The sequence below is a fragment of the Sciurus vulgaris genome (assembly GCF_902686455.1).
Source record: "Sciurus vulgaris genome assembly, chromosome: 7".
NCBI classification, from domain to species: domain Eukaryota; kingdom Metazoa; phylum Chordata; class Mammalia; order Rodentia; family Sciuridae; genus Sciurus; species Sciurus vulgaris.
The window spans coordinates 56,768,485-56,791,549 of NC_136467.1; the positions used below are offsets into that span (position 1 = coordinate 56,768,485).

Below are 23,065 nucleotides of genomic sequence, written 5' to 3' on the forward strand. Positions count from 1 at the left end.
TGTAAAGTGAGTGACAGACATTGTACCTGTGTTCTTGCAACAAATATTGACTGCTATCTACTCTCTTGAATGCTGGAGAAGGGGAGGTAAGACAGTCTCCGCCTTATTGAATTTGTCTTTTAATAGGCATTGAGCATGCTTAAATGATTTTCCAAGATTGGAGTGTTTGGGACAGGAAGGCAAACAATGCAATCTGGTTTCCATTTGCCTCGAGTTATACGACATAAGTAATAAAATCTTGGATCACTTTGGCAGGAATTTGGGATTACTTTGGGTCCATGAGTTTTCAGACTTTAAAAACAATAATATAAAAAGTACATTTTTTTTCACCCCCAAAAGAAATCCCATAACCATTAATAATCACTCCCCATTTTACCTAAAAAAAAAGTACATTTAGGATTGTATTGCTTTAACCAGAAACTGTTCAAATAAAAGTCTAGTTTAGGACTCAGAGATAATTTTTGATATAATTGAGGATTGCAAAAAGTACTTGCTTCTTAAAAAATGAATGTTAAAAGATTTTCTTACAAGAAATAAGGTAAGAGTATTCATTTTCACTCTTCTACTTCATAGCATCTTGTATAGACAGTTTATTTTGTGTTTTTACAGTGCTGTCTAAACATGTAATATGAGTGGTATAATTTGAAGGAAGAATAGAATTATAGAAGCAAGAAAAAGGCACTGATTAATATAGTAGTAGAGATGATGAATTTCTCCTTCTGCTCACACTAGGGGCTGTGTAGAATCTCATGGTAGGCTTTTTCTTCACATTAAAACATCAAATGGCATGTATACATTGATACAGCAATTGTTTCACATGTATTGCTCATATGTGTAAAGCTTTGCAAATGAAAAATGTGGACGGATATGTGACCCAGAGTTGATTTTTGAGAATGGAGTCTTCCAGGCCGAAGAAGGGATACTATACTCTTTATTGATGCCCACTCATCACACCTCACAGCCAGTAGTGGAGTTAGCAGTTATAGGTCATTGTTTTCCAGTTAGCAGTTATAGGCCATTGTTTTCCATTGTTTTCAGTAAAAACCAGAACAGAGTATAAGCTTAGATTAGATTAATCTGTATAACAAGTATAACTTAGAAAAACTGTAGTCATAAATACAGAGAAGAAATCTTATAGATAAAAATCAGTAATAAAAATGAATTAAGGGACTAGGGATATAACTCAGCTGGTAGACTGCTTGTCTAGCAAGCCCAAGGCCCTGGATTTAATCCTTAGCACCGCGAAAACAAAACAAACAAACAAAAAAGAATTAAGACCTAGGGATGTGGCTCAATCATAAAGTACTTGCCTAGCATGTGTGATGACGCCCTGGGTGGATCCCCAGGGTCTGTCTGTTTCTCTTACACACATACACATAGAATGTCTCTCTTACGTGCGTGCACGTAACGCGTGCGTGCACACACACACACACATTATCTGAATAGAAGGTCAATGTTTTATTTAATTTTGTTTTATATGTAGACATTTTGGGGATGTATGTATCATCTGGGGATGTATGTGGTTTGAAGATATTGAATAATTGGCAAAATTTTATTGTTTGGTACTATTAATGGCAAAAAAAATTTCAAAGTTACTTTTAATATAAAGATAATATATTGAAGTTCTTGCCTTTAAAAAAATTGTCTGTTTATGGTGACTTAGTATGTTTTCATTTTTTTATTCTGATAGGCATTGATCACACAGGTAAAAAATCTTGTGAATATAAGCTTTGCACAAGAGTGACACTTTAATTTTTATATTACTGCAAGCAAGGAAGTGAGCTATTTTGGTAGTTCTAGTATCATATTGTGTTTTCGGAGTCCTGAGTTTGAAACTTGGCAGTGCCAAGGCAGCAATTGTGTGAATATGGGTATTTTATTTATTTCTGAACCTCAGTTTCTTCTTTAAAGTGGAAATGATAATAAGTGATAGCACTCTGCAGAATTATTTTAGGGATTAAGGTCATATTTACCATTGAACCTTTAAAGTGCATTTACTAAATTGCTGAAGTATTTATAAGATAGTCACAGTATTTTTAAATAAGCTTAAAATGTAATATGCTGAAAATAGTGAATTACCAAATTGTTATGTATAAGTTAGATTTTGCTGTTTGCATTGACTTAGAACTTGACTTTTGTTTTTTCCTTTTTTTTTTTCCCTTTCATCTTACAGTATTGGATGATGAAGATAGCAACAACATCACAGTAGGATCCCTAGTTACAGTGTTGGTTAAATTGACAAGACAAACAATGGCAGTAAGTAGTCTATTTGTATTTTTATGCTTTAAGAGTTATGTCTCAAGATTTTTATATTTAGTTTTCTCCATTTATTTTCTCAATTTAAGTAGTAATTTCTCAAAGTTGAAACTGATGTAATAACTATCTTTGCAAGTTCTGTTAGCTTTTTTAAAATTCTAAATTAATTTTTATACACACCAAAAAAATCTTAGAAAATAGATTCTTTATAATTTTCTGTAAAACGTTATTATAAAAGTGAGGTTATGTGAGCAGTGAAGTTACTTGAACAGTGAAGTGCTATATTAAACAGTAAAGGTAATTACTGATTGTTGAGAATTTAATTACTTAATCCTTTATAGTCAAATTTTTAGAGTGCTTACCTCTGTAAAATTTTTAGAGGATTTTTATTAAAAGAATTAAAAATTACAATGAAAATAACTTTTTCTGATGGTGTGAAAAGTTTATGCTCTCTGAGAAAAAAATTCAAGCAATTCAGAAAAGTATAGGGAAAATTTTATTTATTTAGGTACTAGAGATTGAACCCAGGGGCACTTAACCACTGAGTCACATCTGCAGGTATTTTTATTTTTTATTTTGAGACTGTCAAGGCTGCTGGGCTGCTAGGATTACTGGCCTGTGCCACTTTACATGACCAGAAAAATTTAAATAACCTAAAATCCCACAATTTTTAGATGACAGGTTTTGAAACTCCATGTTTAAAATACCCTAATGCATTTTTACCTGTAAAATTAAATATTTTTATCATGGATTCCCTTCGCTTACCCATCTCCCTGAGGAAGACCTATTGTCAGCCTCAGATGACCAGAATTCAGTTTATGTGTATCCTTTCATATTTTTCTCCTTTTTGTATTTACCGCTGGACTTTCATAGTGCATATGCTTTGCTTTTTTTGTTGTTGTTGCTAAATATAGTCATATTGTATGTGTTTCCTGCATCTTGTTTTTCTCCTTTTCTATTACATGTTTATATTATCATCCAAGTCAAGTGGTATATTGTAACTCATTGTTTTTATGGACCTGTAGTATTTCAGCTTATTCAACTAGTGGTCAGTCCTACTCTGCTCTGGTATTTTTGACCATCTGCAGGAAATATATGCTACACATAAACCCCATGTTAAATATATCAAATCAAAAATGTTAATTTTATGATAGCAAGTAGTAAGGAAGCATTTAGTGTCTTGGACTCAGGGATGGATGGTGCCTCCTGGGAGAAAAGGAAACTAAGCCAGTGCCAAAATTAAGTTTAGAACCTAAAATTATGATACTAACATGCTTTGGAATTCCCAGACTAAGAAATGAGCAAAAAAACTGGTCTTGGGCTGTTGACATTTCTGGGGGAGTTGTGTGTTTATTGGGGTTAGGGGAAATGGGGGAAACTTACCTCGACTAGGGAAAAGAATCACATTTCTTTTCCCCTTCTATTCTAGTATGAACTGTACTTAAGAAATCAAGTAGTGTTGTAGAATTCAGCTAATGAATGAGTAAATGAGGAAGTGGGAAGTGCTGATATAAAGATCTAGATAGTAAATATTTTAGGTTTTATAAGCTATACAGCTTTTGTAGCAACACCTGAATTCATAGTAGCGTGGTTGTGTTCCTATAAAAACATTGTTTTAAAATTGGTGGCATGCCATAGTTTGCTGCCTCAAAGTTTCTGTTTTCGAACCTGATCATTACAATGCTTCCAGAGAGTTTATTAAACACAACCCGTATCACTTGTTATTTTCTAGTAGAGTCACACTAGCATGTAAAACCTTATTTTACAGCTTCTTTATTGATTTTAAAAGAATTATTTAGTATATGTAGATATTCTCTGTGATCCACTTTTTAATTGCAGATACAATAAACAGTATCTCTGACAATAATGAATAAACTAATACTAGTTTTACGAAGGTCTTAGAAAATAATATGATGTTTAAATTCTTATAATGTTAAAATATTCACATTTGACTGCTGTTAAATAAAATTTTAAACTGAAGTATTTTTTATTTTATAATGAATTTGCATATCTTACAACTGCTAAATCTACTGTCCCTTCCTTGGTTGTAACCAGCTTAAAAAAAACTTATCTGATACACAGTTTGAAAGATATCTTTGTTTATCTGAAGGGTAAATATAGGCTGACATAGTTTATCTTTTTCTTCTTGCTACCCCTAGGAAGTATTTGAAAAGGAGCAGTCCATCTGTGCTGCAGAGGAACAGCCTGCAGAAGATGGGGTAAAAGCTGGAATTTTCTTATCTTTCTTGGAAAGAAATATTTTATTTACTTCTTGATTGGCTTATATTACTGTGGGGGGGTAATTTAACTTATGAAAACATACATTTAGTTTAGCCATTCCCATCTAAAAATTACTATGACTTTAAATGAAACTGTTGCTGTGATTTACAAAGCATGATATGTGTTGTGATTTACAGCAGGGTGATACTAACAAGAATAAGACAAAAGGAGGATGGCAGCAAAAGACTAAAGGACCCAAGAAAATGACTAAATCAAAAAAAAAGAAACCTTTAAAAAAAAAAACTACACCTGTTCCATTATCACAGACAAAACAACAGAAACAAAAACAGGCAAATGGAGTCATTGGGAGTGTGAGTTTATTTATTATCATTGTAATTATCTTTATTGAGGTAAAAATATACTGAAATGTTTAAATATTATGTGTATAGCTTCTGAAGTTTTACATGTATATGTAACCATTAAACCCAAATCAAAATTTAAAGACCTTACTAACATCCTAGAAAGCTCCCTTTTACTCCTTCTCAGTCAGTGACCCCTTCATTTACCTCAACTCTTCACACCTCATTTTTCTGACTGTAATCACCAAAAATTAGTTTTGTCTAAAATTTCATGTAAGTGGAATTGGTTATGTCTGGTTGGTTTCATTAAACATAATGTCCATGGTGCTCATCTTTTTGTGTTGTTTGTAGCAGTAGTCCGTGTGTGTGTGTGTGTGTGTGTGTGTGTGTGTGTGTGTGTACACATAATATTTTATTGTATGAATATACTATAATTTATCTGTCTATGCTTTTTGGACATTTGGATTATTTGCAGTTTTTACTCAATATGAATAAAGGCTCTGTGCTTATTCTTGTGCACGGCATTCTGTGAATAAATTACAGGGTCATAAGATGTATTTTAACTCACAGAAAGAGCCTATTTTCCAAAGTTTTGCCATTTTATGAACTGTCATCAAGAGTATGTTCTACATCCTCACCAATACTTGCCTTTCCCAGTCTTGTAGCTTTTCAGTTGTTCTGTGGTAGTAATAGTGTAGTTTTTATTTGTGTTTACTTGATGACTTAATGTTGAACACCTTATCATATACTTGATCCTTTTTTTCTGCTGGCTTGTTTGTCTTACAGATTTGTTGGAGTCCCTTTTATATTTTGGATAAGCATTCTTACTTTTTCCCCCTCTTAATGGTAGCTTTTTAATGGTTCTTAATTTTAACAAAGTTCATTTCATCAGTCTTTTGTCTTATGGTTAGTGCTTGTGTGTCCTATTTAAGATATCTTAGTCTAACCCAAGGACTTTGACATATTTTTCTGTTTTCTTCTAGAAACATTATTTTTTTACTTGGTACATTTAGCTCTATGATCTGTCTTGAATTCATTTTCATGCATGGTGTGAGGTATGGAATACGGGCCACCTATTCTAGCACTATTTTTGAAAAGATCTTTTCCTCAGTGAATTTCAGTGGCACTTTGTCATAAATATTTTTCATGATGTGTTGGTCTATGGGATTTCTAGTCCATTTCACTTATTTATTTGTGTGCCAGTACCATACTGTCTTAATTATAGCTTTATGCTAAATCTTGAAATAAGACTTATTTTACTCATTCAGAGTCATCTTAGCTATTTTAGATCCCTTGCATTTCCAACTAAATATTTAGAATAAGTGTAAGCTACAGAAGTTGGATTAGTATTACATTGAATCTGAGGATCATCATGGAAGAATTGACAAGTTAACAATACTGAGTATTTTTATTCATGATCATGGTTTATCTTCATTAATTTGGAACTTCCTTAATTTTCTCAGCAGTGCTTTATAATTTTTAGTGGCAGAGGTATGACACATCTTATATAGATTTACTGCTCTATTTGTTGCCTTTTTTTGGTGTTATGACATTTAAAAAAATTATTCTTCCAAGTTTGTTGCTGGCATATAGAAATCTGGTTGCTTTCTAAAAATTGATCCTTTATTAAAGACTCTTAGCCATTTGTAAATGTTTTAATGAAGATTTTCCACATACTCAGTCATGCTTTGTGTGACAGGAGGCAGTTTTGCCTTTTTCTTTTTAAGCCTAATACCCTTCTTGCCTTTCTCTGTTGGTTGGAATTTTCAGTGTGATATGAATGGAAGTGATGATAGTGGACACCCTTTGCTTTACTTTTTATCTTAGGAAGAAAGCATATTTTACCCCCAAGTATGATGTTAGCTGCAGGGTTTTGTATCATTCATCAGGTTAAGGAAGTATTTCCTTCTATTTTCTATTTGCTGAGAATTGTTTATCATGAGCAGATAGTGAATTTTATTAAATGCTTTTTCTGCATGTATTTAATGATCATTTTATTTATTTTTTTCCTTTTGTTAATGTCGTGAATTATATTGATGAATTTAAAATTTTTGAATCATCCTTGCATTCCTAAGTCAAATCTCATTTGATCATTGACATAGGATCCTTTTTCAAATATATATCTTGTTTGGACTCTTACAGCTGTTTTTATGAGAGAATATTGATGTGTCTCTTTTTTTTCTCTTTTGAGAAGAAAATATTGGCATGTGTTTTCTTTTTTTTCTTATAATATCCTTGTCTGCTATTGTATCTGGCCTCATTAATCAAGCCAGGAAGTATTCTCTCTCTTTTTTCCTGAAAGCATTTTCTTTTTTCTTTTTTTTTTTCTTTTGAAGAATTTTCTAATGGAAAAGCATTCAAACATAAACTGTTTCTTTACCATATGTTTTGTTCTTAATTTATGTTAATTTTGTTTTTCAGGGGATTTGTCTATTTCTTCTAAATTATGAAGTTTATTGGCACAAATCTATATATTTTGGATCTAGTTAATCTTTTTTGTTTCCAATATTAATTTGTGTTCTCTTCTTAAATATTCTTGTTTAGGGACTTACCAGTTTTACTAATCTTTTCAAAGAACTGTCTTTTGGTTTTTCTGCTTTGATTTCCTGATTTCTAGTCAAGTATTTACTTCAACTTTTTTTGCATTTAATTTGCTGTTCCTTTTCTTGCTTCTTGAATTAACACTAGTAAATATTTTGCCCGGGATATTGACTTTCCTTAATGCATTATACCCTGCCAGTTATAGAAGATGACCCTATACTCCGATGACAATACTTTTCAGTAAACTGTCCGTTTCCTCTCCTCAAATAAAAAATATTGTATAATTGATGTTTTTAAAAGCTGAATCATCTTAGCCATTGTGGTAGTGTACTTTGAAAATAGAAATATTTTTGTCTTACAAACTATGAAGAATGGATAAAATAACAAACCTTAAATTAATAAACCAGGTAAGCCTGATGTTAAAATCTTCAGTCTTTCTCCCCCATCTCTATAAATAAATATATTTACAATTTTCTAAAATTCTGATTGGAGTAGTGGAATTTTAATCTTAAGCCAGTTTGCTTATGTTGACAAGTAGTTAGCTTTAGGGACTTAGAATGATAAATCTTAATTAAGATGTTCAGAACTTTGTGCTTGCTTTTTCCCTTTAGGAAGCTGGCATGAAGGAAGATGAAGAAGAAGTTTCTGACAAAGGCAGTGATTCTGAAGAAGAAGAAACCAACAGAGATTCCCAGAGTGAGAAAGATGATGGTAGTGACAGAGAATCTGATAGAGAGCAAGATGAAAAACAAAACAAAGATGATGAAGCAGTAAGTTTACTACTAACAGATTTAAACAATTGAGATTATACATACTCTGATGATTGTTTTGGGTTTTGTTAGTGTTCATTTGTTTGCTTGCTTGCTTTCTGTTTATCTTAGAACCCATGTATTTTATAATTTCATTACTTTGCAAGTTTTTTTTTTTTTTTTTTTTTTAAGGAATGTCAGTCAGGGTTTATAAAGGAAAATTGTTTCAAACAAGGATTGGAAATCCTAATTTTCTTAAGCCTTAAGTCGGTAGGTAGAATAGAACCTAGGCCTGAGATGAAGTCAGTTTTTCCTCTTTAGGAAATTTTCAGTATTAGGGTCTCTCTGGAAATTTGAATAAGGGAAGGTGGGTTATAAAATGGGTGGCAGTTACTTTGAAGGTCCTGTCACAGGTTCCAGGTAATGTTTCGGTGAAGAAACATTACTGTGGACTTTTAATGTCAAGAGGTTAGTTAAGGGAAAGCTAACATTATGGAATGTCACCTTGTTTCATGGGTTATATAAGACATTTAAGATGATGAGGTATGATGTATAGGGGCAAAAATCTCATAGCATTAAGTTGTGCATGATTTATGGAAAAACTATAAAAGAAAGAATGTGGTCGACAAAGAATGGTCCTTAGAGGCTCACTGCAAACTGACGAGCTATTTTTTGTGGTCTTTTTGACTGAGCCATTGATCTAAAAGTAACTCTACTTATTTGGGAGGGAAACCCTGAGTAGCCTCTGAGGCAAAAGGAAAGGCCGGAAAAGGTACAGGACAAAATAATAGAAGTATAAGGAGTGAATGCACCCATCCTTGGGAATGGTGGAAAACAATATGGATGACTACTTTCACTAGTTGCTAGGCCTTGGCTGTTTTTGTATTTTGAGAATTAAAATGATTGCTAAGAAATAAAAATCTATCAAAGAAATTATTTCCCCAGCCTTTAGAAAGTTGACAGTCTTTCCTGAGTGTCTTAGTGTTAATAGAGATTATCTTAAAGTTTTGACAGACTAGTTTCTTCAGATGACCAAAAATACATTCATACAGCCAACAAATAATTATTCATGATCTGTCCCACCCCAAGCACTGTCTTAGATGACAATGCAAGCCAAATAGGAAACAGTTTCTGTTCTTGAATGATATGCGGGCTAGTGGTGTAGGCAGACCTGTAAATAAACAGTGCATATGTGAGATTAACATACATTTTATGCAAGGTATAGTGATAGCACAAAGGAAGGAATGATCAACTCCGTTCTGAGGCAGAAGGAAGTTTGTAGAAGGCTTTATTCAGGAGTTTGTACTAAATTGGCCCTAAAAGAAGAATGAATAGGAATTTGACAGAGAAAGGGAAGGACAAAAATCCAAACAGGGTTTAAGAGGAGTGAATTAGTTTGGTAACTTCAGCAAAGTATAGGTAGTTTGAAATAATGAGAATTAAAAGCACAAGGAGAAAAGCAATGGCAGGAGTCCAGCAATAGGCCATGGTCAGATTACTAGGTGGATGAGGTGGCCCATGCCTGTAATCCCAGCGATTTGGGCCGTTGAGGCAGGAGGATCATGAGTTCAAACCCAGCCTTAGCAATTTAGAGAGACCCTAATATTAGCGAGACCCTGTCTCTAATAAAATATTAAAAAAGGACTGGGAATGTGACCCAGTGTTAGTGCCCCTGGGTTCAATTCCTGGTACCTCCCCAGCTCCCCCCAAAATAAAGATTGTAAGTGGTTGTGTGGTGCTGTGGAGGTTAGAGGGATTGTAAGTTTGAGCTGGGAGATGATTTGATTTGTGGGACTGGACTTGTTCTAACCCTAATTAGTTAATTAGCATTGTCAAGAATAATAGAAACTCCTCAAAATGGTCAATCTATACCAGATTTCAGATGGTATTATTTATTATTATTTGCTAGGAGTGGCAAGAATTACAACAGAGTATACAACGAAAGGAAAGAGCTCTACTGGAAACCAAATCAAAGATAACACATCCTGTGTATAGTCTTTACTTTCCTGAGGTGAGTTACACTTAGCCTAGTTTTCCTTATTCCATTCACTTTCTCCTCTCCTCAAATATTTCTCATTTGGATTTTATTACTCTTCAGAGTATACTTGCTCAAATACCCTAAATGTGGTCTATTCCTGATAGATTGTGTTTTTAAAGGATATATTGCAATATGAATTATTTTTAGTGAATATGTTATTTGAAAGGAGGATTGTTAACTTTTAAAATATTTCTGTGCTTTTCTGTGCTCACATTATTGTTGTGCTTAATGATTATTTCTTATTAACAGTCATTAGTCTTTATCTGACAAATGAATATGTTGCCTTTGACTGCTTGACAGTTGTGAATCTCACCCCTGTCTAGTTCTAAATAGGATGAAAAATTCTTAAATTTTCTTTCTGAGGATTCTGTAATTGTCACCTGGAGCCATTAGAACTTGCTCTGATCCCAGTAATTACCCCAGTCCTTGGGAATGGGTGAGGCTGTGGCTGTGGGATCAGCTGTGTTTTGAACCCTGAGCAGCTCAGTATGAGCTAGGCATGACTGAGTCTTAAGCTTAGGACAGAGCATTATAATGCTATTTGTTCTCTTGTTTACTTTGTTATTATGCCTGTTCAACTTTCTTTTTTAAATTTCTTTTCTTTTTTTTGGTCATAGATGGTCACAGTACCTTTATTAATTTTATGTGGTGCTGAGGTTCAAACCCAGTGCCTCACACACATGAGACAAGCGCTCTACCACTGAGCCACAACCCCAGCCCCTTGTTCAACTCCTGATGTCCTTGCTAGCCTCTGTTGTCTGTCTTTCAAAGTACTTTGGGATTCTCTTAACATTTTGCTTTTGAGGATGATTCTGACTGTGGAGCAGAGGTCAAGAACTGGTTTCCCCCCAGTTCAGGGAAACTGTTTCACAGACTGCCTTACAGCTTTGCTCTCTACTCATGTTTGACTGTGATCTCATATATAAATCTGCTTTCTGCTTGAAAATGTCAATCCAGAGATGCTGGGACTGCTTAAGGCCAATTCCTAAGTAATTTGGCTCTCTTAGTAATAATTGAGTGGCTCTGCACAGACTTTTCTTTTGACTTGGAGAGAAGTCTTCCCAGGATTCCATCTTAATGCACACACTGATCTTCTGGCATGTCCTGAGCTTTAACCCATCTGTTGAGGCAAAATGCCCACTGCAGAGGTAGTCTGCCAACATCAAGCATCCCAGAATCAAGTGAATGAATTCCACTCATTCGATTGGTTTAAAAAGTGCTGTGGGATGTGTATACTGCATAATTTGTACCCAGTTTCATTTTAGACCATATTTACTTGATAAATGAAACATTCCTTCATTCCCTTAGAACATTTTATCAGTGAAAATACCTTTTTCCTAGTATAATCTGCTTGTACATGATAAATATCTCAAAATGTCATTTATCACTTATAATTTATGTAGGATCTTCCTGACATTTCCTTGTCTATTTTACCACGTGCCTAACTACCCACTTAGTAATAATTGACTTACATTTTTTTTTGTCCTGTACTTTCTTTTTTTCTTTTTTTTTTTTTTTGCAGTGCTGGGGATTGAACCCAGGGCCTTGTGCTTGCAAAGCAAGCACTCTACCAACTGAGCTATATCCCCAGCCCTTGACTTACATTTTTTTGAAATTAATTTATTATATTTAGTATGTTAAGAATGGTTTGGAATCTCATGCAACAGAAAGATCATTTTTTTAAAAAAGTGCAAATAACTCGACAGAATATTAGTTTCACTTTTTTAACAGGGACATCAGAATCACAGGTTCAGTGTCACTAATTGACATTCATCAGCTTTTGTAAATATGCTCAAGTGCATCTCATTGTAAACAATTTGAGAGAGTGAAGGGAAAGGCAGTCTCTAAATAGGGAGGAAAAGAAGAAATGCACACTCTTGAACATATCCTTATACTGCTTATACTACATACATGATGTGCTAATGATGTTTCTGACATGTCAGAACTACTTAAATGAGAGATTGAGATTGTTGCTCATTTCACTAATAATCATAACTGTCATTTATTGTACACTGTATACTAATAGAAATCTAACATATATTTTACTTGTATTAGTTCATCTACAACATGACAGCAGTAGGCACTCATCATATAACAGAGAAGAAAAACTAGATTTAGAGAGGTGAAGTAACCCAGGTATGTGTAGCTTTAAAGCAAGTATTTGCAAAATATAGTCTGCAGGCCAAATCTAGCTCCCTGTTTATTTTCGTAAACAAGACTTTATTGTAAATAAAGTTTTACTAAAATATACTTCTTTTTTTCATGTTGCAATGGCAGATCTGAGTAGCTACAACAGAGACTGTGTGACCCCCAAAGTCTAGGTACTAATATTCCATCTTGAGATCGTTATGTTTTTATATACTTTGTGTGTGCAGAAAACATATAGGCAAACATTATATATACAACTATCCCTATTGTGATTGTTCTAACCCTCTGGTTAGGCAGATGACTAAACAGTATTGGCAGGAGCTGTAATAGAGCACTGGTTGTTGAGCACACTGAGGTTTGGTGCTTCCTTGTCTTTCTAAATTTTTTAAGAAAATAGTTTTCTGTTTGTTCTTGATGTCTTTGTGCACTCTGGTGGCAGTTTCTTTACCCAAGTCTTTTAGCGTTCCTGATTTTTTTGAAATTGAACTAGAAATGCCAAGAAAATAATGCACAATGACTAAAAATACATAGGCCCTAAGATGTTCTCTTATACTCTTGAGAGTAAAGTGCTTTAATGTATTGATATTTGATTTGACTAAGTTCTTTCCACTCCTACTTTGTAGCTTTTTCTTATTACTTGCTAAGATTATTTGTTATATGAAATCGTAATAGTTAATTTTTTTTATTTTATTATTATTGTTTGATTCATTGTACACAAATGGGGTACAATTTTTCATGTCTTTGGTTTTACACGATGTAGTCACACCATTCGTATAATCATACATGTACATAGTGTAATAATGTTTGTCTCATTCCACCATCTTTTCTTCCCCCTCTCCTCTTTCCTCCCCCCCCCCCTCATTTCCCTCTACACAATCCAAAGTTCTCCATTCTTCCCTTACCCAACCCGTTTGCCCCGTTATGAATCAGTATCTACTTACCAGAGAAAACATTTGGCCTTTGGTTTTTTGGGATTGGCTTATCTCACTTAGCATAATATTCTCCAACTCCATCCATTTACCTGCAAAGGCCATAATTTTATTCTTATTTATGCCTGAGTAATAGTCCATTGTGTGTGTATACCACAGTTTCTTTATTCATCTATTGAAGGGCATTTGTTGGTTCTACAGTTAGCTGTTGTGAATTGAGATGCTATAAACATTGAAGAGGCTGCATCACTGTAGTATGCTGATTTTAAGTCCTTTGGGTATAGGCCAAGGAGTGGGATAACTGGGTCAAATGGTGATTCCATTCCAAGTTTTCTAAGGAACCTCCATACTGCTTTCCAGAGTGGCTGCACCAATTTGCAGTCCCACCGGCAGTGTGTGAGTGTACCTTTTTCCCCACATCCTTGTCAACACCTATTGTTGCTTGTATTCTTGATAATCGCCATTCTAATTGGAGTGAGATGAAATCTTAGGGTAGTTTTGATTTGCATTTCTCTAATTACTAGAGATGTTGAACATTTTTTCATATATTTGTTGATTGATTGTATATCTTCTTCTGTGACGTGTCTGCTCATTCCTTAGCCCATTTATTGATTGGGTTGTTTATTTTTGGGTTAAATTTTTTTTGGGTTCTTTGTAAATTCTGGAGATTAGTGCTGTATCTGAAGTGCGTGTGGTAAAGATTTTCTCCTACTCTTTAGGCTCTCTCTTCACATTATTGATTGTTTTCCTTTGCTGAGTAAAAGCTTTTTAGTTTGAATCCATCCCACTTATTGATTCTTGTTTTTATTCCTTATACTTTGGGGGTCTTGTTAAGGAAGTCTGATCCTAAGCCAACATGATGAAGATTTGAGCCTGCTTTTTCTTGTATTTGGTGCAGGGTCTATGATCTAATTTCTAGGTTCTTGATCCATTTTGAGTTTTGTGCAGGGTGAGAAATAGTGGTTTAATTTAATTTTGCTACATATGGATTTCCAGTTGAAGAGGCTATCTTTTCTCCATTGTATGTTTTTGGCACCTTTGTCTAATATGAGATAACTGTATTTTTGTGGGTTTATCTCTGTGTCCTCTGTTCGGTACCATTGGGTCTACCTGTCTGTTTTGGTGCCAGTACCATGCTGTTTTTGTTACTGTTGCTCTGCAGTATAGTTTAAGGTGTGGTATTGTGATACCTGCTGCTTTATTCTTCCCTGCTAAGGATTGCTTTGGCTATCCTGGGTCTTTTATTTTTCCAAATGAATTTCATGATTGCTTTCTCTATTTCGATGAGAAATGTCATTGGGATTTTAATTGGAATTTCATTGAATCTGTATAGTGCTTTTGATAGTATGGCCATTTTGACAATATTAATTATGCCTATCCAAGAACATGGGAGATCTTTCCATCTTCTAAGGTCTTTAATTTCTTTCTTTAGTGTTATATAGTTTTCACTGTAGAGAACTTTCACCTCTTTTGTTAGATTGATTACCAAGGTTTTTTTTTTTTTTGAGGCTATTGTAAATGGGGTAGTTTTCCTAATTTCTCTTTCAGAGGATTCATCACTTATGATGAAAAATGCATTAGATTTATGAGTGTTGATTTTATATCCTGCTACTTTGCCAAATTCATTTATTAGTTCTAAAAGTTTTCTGCTGAAATTTTTTTGATCTTCTAAATACAGAATCATGTCGTTGGCAAATAGTGATGGTTTGAGTTCTTCTTTTCCTATTCTTATCCCTTTAATTTCTTTGGTTTATCTAATGGCTCTGGCTAGAGTTTCAAGGATGATATTGAATAGAAGTGGTAAAGATGGCATCCCTGTCTTGTTCCAGTTTTTAGTAGGGAATGCTTTCAGTTTTTCTCTAGTAAGCATGATGTTGGCTTTGGGCTTTAGCATAGATAGCCTTTAATATATTTTTTGAGAATACCTTTTGTCATTTAAGGTGAATCAGGGTTTTTTAATGTGGAATCCATCTAAAGACTTATAAGAAACCCCCAATATTGTATACAAAGTTATTTTTGAAGAGTAAGGAATGGATCTATAAATAGTTAAGAAGAGTTTATTTATTTGGTAAATTATTGAACCAGGCACTGTGTAAGTGCTGAAGATATGCAGTGAACAAAAAACAAGGGCAGTATTCAAAAATAAGACAAGCCAAAAATGCTTCTCTAATTCTTTCTAATTATACTTGTACTGTTCTTATTTTTTATTTTTATTTTTTCCTTTGCAGGAAAAACAAGAATGGTGGTGGCTTTATATTGCAGATAGGAAGGAGCAGACATTAATATCTATGCCATATCACGTGTGTACTCTAAAAGATACAGAAGAGGTAATCACTCAACAATAATAATACTTTCCATTTTTAACAATGTACAGCATCTTCGTGCTGCTTTATAAAATCTGTTTAAAATATCAGTTTATCATAGCTTATTGCATTCTCTTGCAACCATTTTCTTACTATTCTCTGATGTTTTGGGGGTGAGCTCATTGGAAATTTATAAAGAATTGTTAAAGGTAGACAACTTGGTCACTCTTTTAAAAACTTGTCAGTACAGTTTGGCAGTTTTTACTGTTAGTGTTCAAGAGCATTTTTCTTTCCTCCTCCTCTCCACAACTTAACATTTTATGAAAATTTATGATTTTTTTGTTCTCATTGGATTTGTGCGAAGTATTTTTTTGTCTTTAAAAAACAAATGTAAGAATTGGTGGATTTAAATTTTTAGAATGAAATTTTTGACTATATGGCATTGCCTACTGTTATGACATCACAAAAGTAGCCTTGTGGTGAATGTCATTTACCCTTGGGAACTGTGTTCTGAGTTTTTTTTTGTTTGTTTGTTTTTTTATTTTTCTCCGTGATGTTTTTGGTTGTTACCTTTTCTTGGAAGAAGGTTCTGTCTGTCTGAACTTGGCAGATAAGAGCAAAAGTTTTGAATTTCAAGATAGTTCTAGATGTTGATTTTTAGTACAAAAATTTTTTAAAAAATTATAACCATGCAGTAATGTGTGAAATAGTTTATTGTTTGACACTTAAATATAGAACCAGCTTAAGGGCATTTATTTGACTTTTTTAAAAAAATTACCTGTTTTTGAATCAGTAATGCATTCACCTAAAAATTTCAGAAGATACAAAAGTGCATAAAGTGAAACATCTTGCATCTGTTTTTCCATCGCCTTTTCCTTTTCCTGGATACCATCAGTATTATCAAATTTTTATGTATTCTTCATGTAATATTATAGGTAAATTGTAAGCAAATGTACACATTGTTAATTCCCCCTCAGATTTTATATAAAAGGTGGCATATCTGTTTTACACCTTCCCTTTTTCTCTCAGTAATATAACTTATACATGTATCTCCTAAGAACAGGGGAGCCTTTGACTTCATAAGCACAATACAATTACTATACTCAAGAATTTAAAATTGGTGTGATATTATCTAATATATAGTCCATATTCAAATTTTCTCTAATTTTTCACTAATGTCTATTAGTTTTTTATTTTTCGTCGTTTTTTTCCCTAAGTTCAGGATCACACTTTGCATTTGGTTGTTGTGCCTCTTTTGTCTGGAACACTTTCTTGTCCTTTTTCATTTTGAATCTTTCATGACATTGACATTTCTCGAGTCCAAGCAAAGTGTTTTGTAGAATATCACTTAATGTGAATTTGTCTCACTGGTTACTTCTCATGTGCATCTTAAATATTTCTGGCAAGTATACAACACTGATGGTGTACGTACTTGGTGCATCACATCAGGGGCATATTATGCCAGTGTGCCCTACATTAATGATATTAAGGTTGCTTGGTTAGTTAAGGCTCTTTGCTATTATTGTGAAGGTGTTCTCCCCACTCTATGTGGCAATATCTGGGCCCTGTGTGAATATCCTATTCTCGCAGTCTTTTACCCATTTTAGCATACATTGATGAATCTTATCTAAATCAGTTTTTATGCTGCTCTTTGTATTCAGTGTAGTTTGAATTTTCAGTTTCATTTTTAGAGTGGAACTGAGCACCTTCAGTGTGTTCCAGACATATTTATTTTTGTGTTTGTTTATGACTATTACTCATTTTTGTTGGGTCTTTTAAATGGGTTTGAATTTTTTTACTTTTTTAAATGTTAAGAAATAAACTTATTGTGATTGCCTTGTGCATGCTAGGTGAGTGCTGTACCACTGGGGTACACCCCAACCCTGAGTTGTTTTTTTGTTTTTTTTTTTTTTTTCCTAAAGATTCTCCCATGATTTTGTTTTTCTAGTTTTATTTTTTTTTATGATGTCCTGTATAAAATATATATAATCTTGGCTGCAAAAATCTGGATTCTGGAGATTTAGATCACTAGAGCATCCAAATGTCATTTTAAAAAATGTATTCTTCCTTCACCCAAGTGGAATTGAGACATCTGAGTATATTACTGCTTGTCTTTAAAGTCTATGATTGATGGATAGTAAAATACCTATTTGGTTTTTTTTTGGTCACTTATACTAGTAATAAAAAACTTTGGCCATAATTATCTCCTGTGTAGTGAAGTCTGTTTTATTTATTAACTCCAAACATTTCATTTATTTATACTTTTTTACTCTTCTTAATTTCTTCACTATACCAAGAGGATGGTCAACAAAGAAAGAACATGGTTGGTTACTTTAAATGTGCTTTCTTGAATTGTGAAGGTACAGATTAAAGATTAACACCATCGATTCTGCCTAATTTGATTTCCTTTTTGTATAGAGTATGTAATAGATAAATATATTTCACATATGTATGTTATTGTTGTTGGGCCTTTTGTAACACTAGTTAGGACTTGCTGTATCATCTGAGTAAAACCTGTCTGTTAAGTACTCTGGTCTAGGAATTTTAAGGGTGTACTGTTGTTTCCTCCTCAAAATGGAGAATTTTTTTTTCTTTTTTTAGCTGTTGATAGACCTTTATTTTATTCTTTTATTTATATGTGGTACTGAGAATCAAACCCAGTGCCTCACACATGGTAGGCAAGCCCTCTTCTACCACTGAACCACAACTGCAGCCCTCAAAATGGAGGTTTTTAAGTGTTAATTTTATCTTCTAGGTAGAATTGAAGTTTCCTGCACCAGGAAAACCTGGGAATTATCAGTACACAGTGTTTCTGAGGTCAGACTCCTATATGGGTTTGGATCAAATTAAACCATTGAAGGTAAGAATAGTGTTTCTTCAATAAATATAGTAGACTATAGGAGTAAGTATTTGAGTGCAAGGGAAGCATTTCTAGTTTTGAAATGCAGAGCAATGGAAGGAAAAGGAAATCCTTCCATACTTTTCCAATAATAAACTTAAATTGTTGAGTTAGATTTTTAAGAGGTGTGATGAGTATGTCCATATTTATATGCTGTAACTTAAAGGACCTCACCAAACGGTTGTTTTCTTTTAAAAGCATATAGATTTTTACTGCACATTCTATTGGAATGTTTATTAATCTATGAAACCATTTTTAAGATCATCTTAGAACACATTTTTTTTTATCATTTGAAGCACACTTTTATCAGTGTTTACCGTTTCACTTGACCTTTTTATAAAAAGCATTCTGTTAGAGAGATTGTGCTTAAGCATTGTTGCCAGGAAAAGAGTAAAATAAGCTTTTCTTTTCCCATGAGAGTTCTGTTAGAGGCTACAAAATATCTTTTTGAAGGTCATACTTTAGTTTTTTGGGGGGTGGAGTGGGGTGGGCTGGGTATCAGGTATTGAACCCAGGGGTACTTAATCACTGAGTCACATTCCCAGCCCTTTCAAATGTTTTAGAGACAGGATCTTGCTGAGTTGCTGAGGCTGGTTTTGATCTCCAAATCCTCCTGCCTCAGCCTCCTGAGTCCCTGGGATTACAGGTGTGTGCCACTATGTCTGGCTCCCTAGTTTTCTTCTTTCAGCAGAATTTTAAGATATCACTCAGCATTCCTGCTCAGGAATCATGATCATTAGTCTTTTGTTCCATAGAAATACATTCATAAATAGTTCTGTAAAATCAGAATATCAAACGTAGAAATAAAACTAATTTACATGTTAGTAGATTTACTTATTTCTAGGATAAAGTGCCTTCTCTAAATGTGTTGAATTTAGAGTTGCATCTATAAAAATCTATATTTTGCTGTGTTAAAAGAAAAACTATTCTTTACCAGATATTTCTTCCATTATTCCTCCCAAATTTTCTAACATCTACATTACTTCTTCATAGTTGGAAGTTCATGAGGCTAAGCCTGTGCCAGAAAATCACCCTCAGTGGGATACAGCAATAGAGGGGGATGAAGACCAGGAGGACAGCGAGGGCTTTGAAGATAGCTTTGAGGAAGAAGAAGAGGAAGAGGAAGATGATGACTAATCAGTACTATCAGTGGACCACAGTGTTTGCACATATTTGCAAACTTTTGCTGTTTTGGAAGTGTATAATAAACCAGAAACAGTGCAGAACCGATATTGAAGGAAGTGTTAGTTTCTTTACTAGAAATGGGTGCATAAAATAACTAGGCAATTGGCGGTGCCTTGGTACAATCTGAAAAAAACATTTAGGATGTTTAGGGCTTATTAAAGTCTTTCAAGTATGGGATGGTGCATTTATTTCATCTGCAAATTATAATAAATCCTTTGTTATAACTGTCCAAAGTGTGGGCTATGTATTATCTGATCAATTTATGGTCCCAGTAAAAGTGAAGGTACATGAAAATTTATAAATGAGCAACTTTTCTTTGTTCAGCTTTAGTTTTAGTAAACATTAAAATATTGTAAACATCACAAATGTTTTAAGTAACATCTGCTCAAATTTTAAATGCCTTGATAAACTATGTTACTCATGTATTGCTGTTTTGCAGGTGATGAGACTCTAACAGCTCCATACATGGATTTAAGCCTTTTATTTTCACCTATCTTGGTCATAAGTTGACATTCTCTCACATTCCACATAATATAGAGGGCTACATTTTGGGATTTTGCTTTCTTAATTGCCCAGAGTTATTTGAGAGATTATAAAGATGACTTTTAATGGCTTAAAACATTTTTAAGCCTCTATCTTAGCAGATCAGTGCAGGATCTAATTCTTTTGATAAGCTAGCTATAGGTCGAAAAGTAATTGTGGGACCATATGTTCTCTGATGTTGGTGGTTTATGTTATTAGACCTTTTTTAAAAGGTTCACTATAAAAGCTGAACTACATTCTTAGCTTTTAATCTACCTATCAGAAACCTTTTAAGGAAAATAAATATAACATGCAAAGGAGGTATCTTTTTGTATTCATTTTGGACTCCTGTTAATAAAATAGAAGTTTGACTCATTTTATGTTTGAAATTGTCTTTGTCTTTTTATTTTCAGAGAAAGGACATAAATAGGGTAATCCATTTTTTTTCCCCAACTAAAAATGTAATAAGACTAAGTGACTGCTATCTTGGTATACCATAGGAAAACCCCTGAGTGAGAGGGATTTCCCCTCACACAGTACAACCAAAAGGGTTGTGCTTAATAAAAAGTAGAAATGTGTATGCAATGAACCATTGGGGTGAGAGGAGAATTTTTATTATATTAGACAGGGAGGAAACAAATCTGTAATATTATAAGATTGATAATTGATAATCCTCTCCTATCAAAATTTCCACAGACCTAAGTACTGTTGGAATATTGACTGTGACCTTGTTTAAAGGGTCGCTACTCTACATGCAGAATTACCGTTGATATTTTGTTACTGTAGTAGTTAGAAATAAAATTTGGAAATTACCAAAACACAAATGATTTTTTTGGTTCTAAATTTAGAATGCAATAATTGCTATCAAATGGTCAGAGAAGTTTGTCATTAGAACCTTGTTCACCAGTTTAGTCAGTCCTCTAATTGGGAGGCAGGAGGCTGTGCCACTGAAGATTTGTTTCACTTTACAAGTAAGAGGGTGGGTTTACTTTTAAATCAGGTTTTGCAATGAAGCTGCAGTGTGGGTTGAGGCAGCTGCTAGTCATGCAAATGAGGTAGGGAGTGAGCCAACTTATGTAAGTGAAAGGAGAGAGATGTCAGAGAAAGCAAGTGGCATAAGGTCAAGGACACTGAACAAACAAGCCAATGTTAGGATTCACATTTCCTAGACTTATTGAAACATACTTTCAAGAAAAGAATTTCTTTTTTAGTGGTGATTTTGCCTTAAGGAGGTTTAGCAAAGTTCATTGAAAAAACTGACTTCTTTGGTGAGGGGGCTTTCCCACCCTAAAAACTCACCATAATGCAAAAACAGTATCACCTCCACATCAGAAAGGCCCACTGGTTTGTTTCCTTTGTGTATGAACATCCTAACCAAATAAAACAAATTTACTCTAGTACATACCTTAGGTACCTCTTTCCATATTGCAGTAATGAAAGAACTTTTGTGGTTCTCATCTCTCCACTAAGTTACCAAACTCCATAATAAGTGAAGTTTCATTTTTCTATCAAAAAACAGTGACATTTTGTCAACAAATGAGCATATAGATGAAAACATACTGTGAACAGGATGAAATTGGTTATGAAATTATTTAAATCATGTAGTATTTTAATCTCTTTAAACTGGTTAAGTACCTGTTAAAACCAAATGCATCCTTCCATGAGGAGACTTTATTGCCACTATTGAAAGTGTATCAGTTGTCAATGTTAGCATTATAAAACTTGATGTAGGCCCCAATGTGTTTTCCATTTGAAGAGCTCAATCTCAAAGTTACTCAGATACTCACATCTAAATTTTTAAAAAATATTTGTGAATTTTTAAATTGAGCACATTGAATTAGTTTCTCTATAAAGAACAATACTTGTGCTCTGCTCTACTTCGGCGCTGAGGGGTTGGAGAAGGACAGGCTGTCAGCTGTACCAGCCACTTTGTGTTGGGAGGCAGGGGACCAGGGATACCAACATCTTATACGGAAATGGGGAGCGGCACGTTATTCTTGCCATGACGTTTTTTCAGTTGTTTCAGTCAATCCAAACCATAATGTTCTTTAGTAGCAATTCCTATTTCAAATGTAATTCAATACCTTACATATTTTTGAGTGATTGTTCATTGTTCATCAGGTGTTGACCGAGTTTCTTCATACCTGGCTCTGTGATTGGGTTCTGGGCTATAAAAATAAAATCCGTGTTAGGAACTCACTGGTATTCACTCAGGCAGATGTGTCGTGAGCCATCTCAATTCATTTGCCTTGGCTGGTAGCTGTTTGGAATGCCTTTTTTGTTTGTTTTTTCATTACAGTCAGAAGGAGTTTTTTTGTTGTTGGTTTTTTTTTTAAGAGATATTTATTACATTTTTTTCAGATAGGCAAACATCACCCTTTGTTTTTAAATGCTTCTTTAAAGCATTTTCCTCTCACATTCTGACTCAGCTCCATGAAATCCCCTATTTAGTCTGCCTTAAAGTGAAACAAACGGTCAGTGAACCATAACATTACATTTTACCAGCTGTGCAGTGATTATTCCAGATATGTTCAAGAAGTTATCACCAAGCAGCTTCACACATTTAAACTTGAAGCTAGGGCTATTTTGCAAAACTTTAAAGAAGAAAAAAAAAAAAAGATATGATCTTGTACATTTTCCTGTAACTGAGCTAAAAACCCAAATAACAGCAATGATTGGCATGCTTTAGGGCTGTGATTTCAGGTGGGGGTGTGTACATCCCAGGGTATGCAGATGATCAATCCATTGAGAAAATGTTAAAATGATTATTTGTATTTAATCCATCCTTTAAAATTTCTATTTTTGTGTGTTTTATAATGTACATATTATATTGTACAATTGTACACATATAATTTATAAATAAATACTACATTTATTGGTGCATTATATATATTCTTCCTGATTCACGTGCATGAC

General features: G+C 33.8%; 1 protein-coding gene across 2 annotated transcripts in view; it reads left to right on the top strand.

Annotated features, from left to right (window-relative positions):
* Window positions 1–22,838, top strand: part of SEC63 (SEC63 homolog, protein translocation regulator) — a 67,697-nt gene extending 44,859 nt beyond the window's left edge. For both annotated transcript variants that reach the window (XM_079146698.1, XM_079146699.1), the window contains 8 exons: window positions 2,174–2,256; window positions 4,416–4,475; window positions 4,674–4,847; window positions 7,988–8,146; window positions 10,035–10,136; window positions 15,469–15,567; window positions 18,299–18,403; window positions 19,436–22,838. In XM_079146698.1, coding sequence (XP_079002824.1) covers window positions 2,174–2,256; window positions 4,416–4,475; window positions 4,674–4,847; window positions 7,988–8,146; window positions 10,035–10,136; window positions 15,469–15,567; window positions 18,299–18,403; window positions 19,436–19,579 — 926 coding nt within the window. In that variant the 3' untranslated portion in view covers window positions 19,580–22,838. The remainder of the gene's footprint in view (window positions 1–2,173; window positions 2,257–4,415; window positions 4,476–4,673; window positions 4,848–7,987; window positions 8,147–10,034; window positions 10,137–15,468; window positions 15,568–18,298; window positions 18,404–19,435) is intronic.
* Window positions 22,839–23,065: the final 227 nt, after the last annotated feature.